The 5,140-nt window shown below is 51.3% G+C and overlaps 1 protein-coding gene across 1 annotated transcript in view; it reads left to right on the top strand.

The window, feature by feature from the left end:
* Positions 1–4,828, top strand: part of LOC104524312 (DNA (cytosine-5)-methyltransferase 1) — a gene marked incomplete at both ends in the record, with an annotated part of 6,192 nt that extends 1,364 nt beyond the window's left edge. Inside the window, 9 exons of the mRNA XM_010167141.1 lie at positions 135–230; positions 336–485; positions 576–691; positions 1,765–1,966; positions 2,060–2,193; positions 2,324–2,497; positions 2,910–3,131; positions 4,150–4,342; positions 4,738–4,828. Of these exons, the coding sequence (XP_010165443.1) occupies positions 135–230; positions 336–485; positions 576–691; positions 1,765–1,966; positions 2,060–2,193; positions 2,324–2,497; positions 2,910–3,131; positions 4,150–4,342; positions 4,738–4,828 (1,378 nt within the window). The remainder of the gene's footprint in view (positions 1–134; positions 231–335; positions 486–575; positions 692–1,764; positions 1,967–2,059; positions 2,194–2,323; positions 2,498–2,909; positions 3,132–4,149; positions 4,343–4,737) is intronic.
* Positions 4,829–5,140: the final 312 nt, after the last annotated feature.

A 5,140-nucleotide genomic window follows, 5' to 3' on the forward strand; every position in this document is an offset into this window, starting at 1 on the left:
GATCTCCATCCATCCCACCTAAATGGCATCTTCTGGGGTTGTTCCTTTACCCCAAAGCCACCAAGATCCCCTTTGGTCCTTGTCTGTCCTGCTTGGGACATCTCTCCTGGTGCTCAGTTTGTCTCCTGCTCCAGGTCTGCCAGCAACCTGAGTGTGGGAAGTGCAAAGCTTGTCAGAACATGGTGAAGTTTGGAGGCAGTGGACGGAGTAAACAGGCTTGTTTGCAGAGGAGGGGGGTCTCCATGGGCAGAGATGCCTCCTACAAAGTCCTCCCCACCTCCAAAGAGAGGGGACGTGGTCCTCCTGCTGCAGTGACAGTCCCCACTGTTGTCCCCAGGTGTCCCAACCTCGCCGTTCGGGAAGCTGATGAAGATGAGGAGGTAGATGATAACATCCCTGAGATGCCATCACCCAAGAAGATGCTACAGGGTAGGAAGAAGAAGCAGAACAAGAGCAGAATCTCTTGGGTGGGGGAACCCATCAAGGTGAGGCTGAGCAGGACCCCCCACTCCCCTCTTACTCGGGCTGCGTCGCCCACTGGCCTGGGGGTTTAATGGGGTTCCCCACTTCTGCAGAGCGATGGGAAGAAGGACTATTACCAGAGGGTCTGCATTGACTCAGAGACCCTGGAGGTGGGAGATTGTGTCTCTGTCAGCCCTGATGATCCCACCAAGCCACTCTACCTCGCCAGGTTGGTGCTGAAGGGGATGCTCCTCGTGTGGGGGAACTCTTAATTGCTCCCCCCACTTGGCTTTGCTGCTGTTTGGGGACTCTCCAGCTCTGGTGAGGTTCATAGAATCATCAAACGTTGTGAGTTGGACCCACAAGGATGATGGAATCCAACTCCTGTCCCTGCACAGGACAATCAGACCATGTCCCCAAGGGTCTTGGCCAAATGCTGCTGGAATCTTGTCAGGCTTGGTGCCATCAGCACCTCCCTGGGGAGCCTGTTCCAGTGCTCCACCACCCTCTACCTCAAGAACCTTTTCCTCATGGCCAACCTCACCCTCCCCTGCCACATCTTCCTGCCATTCCCTCTGCTCCTGGCATTCGTTGGTGGCCAGAGAGAAGATGGAAAAGACCTTTGAGATCAAGTCCAACCATACCTGTCCACCTCTAAACCATCTCTCTGAGCACCTCATCTACTTGTATTTTAAATCCCTCCAGGGATGGTGACTCAACCACCTCCCTGAGCAGCCCGTTCTGGTGTCTGATGACCCTTCCAGTGGAGAATTTTTTCCCAATATCCAATCTGTACCTCCCTTGGTGCAACTTGAGGTTATTTCCTCTTGTTCTATCAAGAGTTGGGTGGGAGAAACCTGGGAGAACTTCCTTGGGAGGAAGTTCTAGACCCTGATGAGATCTCCTCTCAGTCTCTTCTTCTCCAGGCTGAACAAACCAAGTGACTTCAGCCTCTCCTCATCCAGCTTCACCTCTAAACCCTTCCCCAGTGTTGTGTCCCTGGGTGGTGGCCAGAGAGAAGAGATCAGTGCCTGCCCCTCCTCTTCCCCTTGGGAGGAAGTTCTAGACCCCCATGAGATCTTCTCTCAGTCTCTTCTTCTCCAGGTTGAACAAACCAAGTGACTTCAGCCTCTCCTCATCCAGCTTCACCTCTAAACCCTTCCCCAATGTTGTGTCCCTCCTCTGGACACTCTCCAGATCATTTTTATCCTGTGGCACCCAAAACTGAACCAAGTCTTGACAGGTTCAGAGCAGCTCAGCCTTTTCCTGGTGCTCCATAACCTTGGTTCCTTCCTCCTTCAGGGTGACAGCCATGTGGGAGGACAGCAGTGGTCAAATGTTCCACGCGCATTGGTTCTGCCCCGGCTCAGACACCGTCTTGGGAGCCACCTCTGATCCTCTGGAGCTTTTCTTGGTGGATGAGTGTGAGGATATGCAGCTCTCCTACATCCATGGCAAAGTCAAAGTGATCTACAAAGCACCCTCAGAGAATTGGTCCATGGAGGTGGGTGACAGCCCTGCAAAACCCCAACCTGGCCAGGATGAGACGCGGCGAGGACAGCGGCACCGATGCCTGTGAACACTTCTCTCCTAGCAGGGCGGGCTGGATATGGAGATCAAGATGGTAGAAGATGATGGGAGAACTTATTTTTATCAGATGTGGTACGACCAGGAATACGCTCGGTTTGAATCTCCACCTAAAACTCAACCTACAGAAGACAACAAATACAAGTGAGCGCGTGAGGGGCAGCGGCTCTCGGGATCCGCTTCGCCCAAAACATCTCTCAGCTCCTGGTAACACCACAAACCAAAGCTGGGTGAGGTCCCTGTCACCACGCTCTGCTGTCCTTCTTACCTACAGGTTCTGCATGAGCTGCACACGTTTGGATGAGGTGAGGCACAAGGAGATACCCAAAGTAGCTGAACCTTTGGAAGAAGGAGATGGGAAGATGTTTTATGCCGTGGCCACCAAGAATGGAGTTCAATACAGGGTGGGAGATGGTGTCTACCTCCTGCCAGAAGCTTTTTCCTTCAGGTTGGTGCTTGAAGAACTTCTCAAGATGTTCTTTGGTCAAGTTGTTTTTGGTAGCAGAGGGATGTAAGTGAATTCCACCTGTAAACAAAGCACTTATCTCCTTAATTTCCAAATGAAAGGTCCTTCTAAGCCCCAAATTTCACCTCCCGTGGTCAAATGGAGCCACTTTTCTCCACTCAGACAATCAGAATCCTTTTGTGTGTTGGGTTTTGCTTTGAAAGAATGAATTTGGGTAGCTGAAAAGTGAAAGGAGAGTGAAATTAATTACAAGAGGAGAAATGGAAAATCAATTTGGGGGAGAGGATTGAGGCAACAACGTGTTGGCACCTCAGTTTGCAGCCGTGCATGGTCTGGTTTGATTTTGAAGGGTGGAAAATGATACCTCAACTTTCTTCTCTCTTCTTCTCCTCAGTATGAAACCTGCCAGCCCAGCCAAACGTCCTAAAAAAGAAGCAGTGGATGAAGAGCTGCACCCAGAGCACTACCGTAAATATTCAGAGTACATCAAGGGCAGCAACCTGGACGCCCCCGACCCTTATCGGGTGGGTCGCATCAAGGAGATCTTCTGCAACATCCGTAGCAACGGTAAACCCAACGAAGCTGACATCAAACTACGTATCTGCAAGTTTTATAGGTGAGTAGAGCTGTTGGTGGTGGTGTTCCAAGGGTGAAGAATCATCTGAGATGGTTCCAACGCTCACCTGAGGTCTTCAGAGCTGGGGGGAAATCTTGGCACCAAGTGCTTCGAGTGTTGTGGGTGTCACTGGAAGGGGTTTGATGCTGCAGTGGTCTGAGCTCAGATCTGGTGCTGAGCATGAGCTGGGGTGTGGGTGTTGACCCAAATATTTGCAGGCTCTTGGTCACCACCCTCACTCCATGGAGGAGTTTTGGGAGAGGAACGTGCTGAAGCACCAAGTCCGCGTGTTTCGAGCCTTCCCAGCTCCTCACTTTCAATCTCTTTGCCTTTAAATTCCCTGGTGCCAATTTTTCTTCCCTCCTCTTAAGAAAACTCACCAAAAAACCCACCTCCTTTTGGTATGAAACAAATCATGGAATCATCAAATGGTTTTGGGTTGGAAGGGACCTTAAAGATCATCCAGTTCCATGAGCCAGCAGCAGGGACACCTTCCACTAGACCAGGTTGCTCAAAGCCTCATCCAACCTGGCCGAGAACACTTCCAGGGAGGAGCAGCCACAGCTTCTCTGGACAACCTGGGACACTGTCTCACCACCCTCATGGTGAAGAACTTCTCCCTCACATCTCATCTCCATCTCCCCTCTGCCACTTTCAAGCCATCACCCCTTGTCCTGTCACTCCCTGCCCTTGGCCAAAGTCCCTCCCCAGCCTTCCTGGAGCCCCTTCAGGTACTGGGAGGTCACTAGAAGCAGCCACAGCTTCTCTGGGTGACCTGTTCCAGTGTCTCCTCACCCTCACAGTGAAGAATTTCCTCCTAATATCCCATCTCAACCTCCCCTCTTTCATCTTTCACCATTAAATCAGCTCATTGGTGCCGCGAACACGCGCGGCCGGTGGAAATAATCCCTCCTCTCTTTGGAGAGACGAAGCAGAGGCTGGACCAAGGTGAGTGAGGATTTTGCTGAGGAAACACTTCCCTGATGGAGGTGTTTGGGTTGGTTTTTGGTTCTTACAGACCTGAAAACACTCACAAATCCATGAAAGCCAGTTACCACGCAGACATCAACCTCCTGTACTGGAGCGACGAGGAGACGACGGTGGATTTCCGCGCTGTCCAAGGCCGTTGTACGGTGGTGTACGGGGAGGATCTGACCCAGAGCATCCAGGATTATTCTGCTGGTGGACTCGATCGTTTCTACTTCTTAGAGGTGAGGGAGATGGTGGTTTTGAGGGGTCTGGGGGCTGAGCAGAGGAGATACATCCACTCCTCCACGTTAGGACAAGCTGTCCTGCTTCTTGGAGGGTGTTTTGCATCACGGAGCTGTGGTGCTGAGGGAGGATTTGTAGCTTGTTGCCACCTCCCCTGAGGATTAAATCTCAGGTGCAAAGGAAGATTGAATCTTGAGTGTCACCAAGAGTTGGAAGGGACAAATTTGGAGCCTTGGGTGGCCGTCCCAGCTCTTTGAGGCAATGGAGAAAGGAGGTGATGAATATTTGGTGGTGGTTTGGAGCTCTGATGGGGTGTTGGCAACACCTCAGCTGTTCCTGAGTTAGAAAACTCTTTGTGTCCAAGTTCCCTGAACCCCTTTTTTAATTTCCTCAGGCTTACAACGCCAAAACCAAGAGTTTTGAAGATCCTCCCAACCACGCTCGGAGTTCTGGCAATAAAGGGAAGGGGAAAGGGAAAGGGAAAGGTGAGTTTGGCTGGAGGGGAGAGGTCTTGGAGGGGTGGGTGAAGTGATTTGTGTGCCACCAACCAGATGTTTCTGTGTTCTCCTCCTCGCTCCCGTGCTCTGGCAGGATTTGAAGCCTCCTCATCTCTTTGAAATTAGAAGAGACCTAAAATTTAAACCCTAAAAAAAAACCACCCCCAACTTTACACCTGGTCCTTCAAAGATCTCAAAGCTTTTTACTCATCAATCCCCTACCATGGGCTGGAAGTTTTCTAGTGTTGGGTTTTGTGTCCCACTCCCAACAGGGGGGAGATGCCCTGAGAGTTCTGTCTG

This window comes from Antrostomus carolinensis, unplaced genomic scaffold, assembly GCF_000700745.2.
Source record: "Antrostomus carolinensis isolate BGI_N321 unplaced genomic scaffold, ASM70074v2 scaffold11054, whole genome shotgun sequence".
Classification (NCBI taxonomy): Eukaryota; Metazoa; Chordata; class Aves; order Caprimulgiformes; family Caprimulgidae; genus Antrostomus; species Antrostomus carolinensis.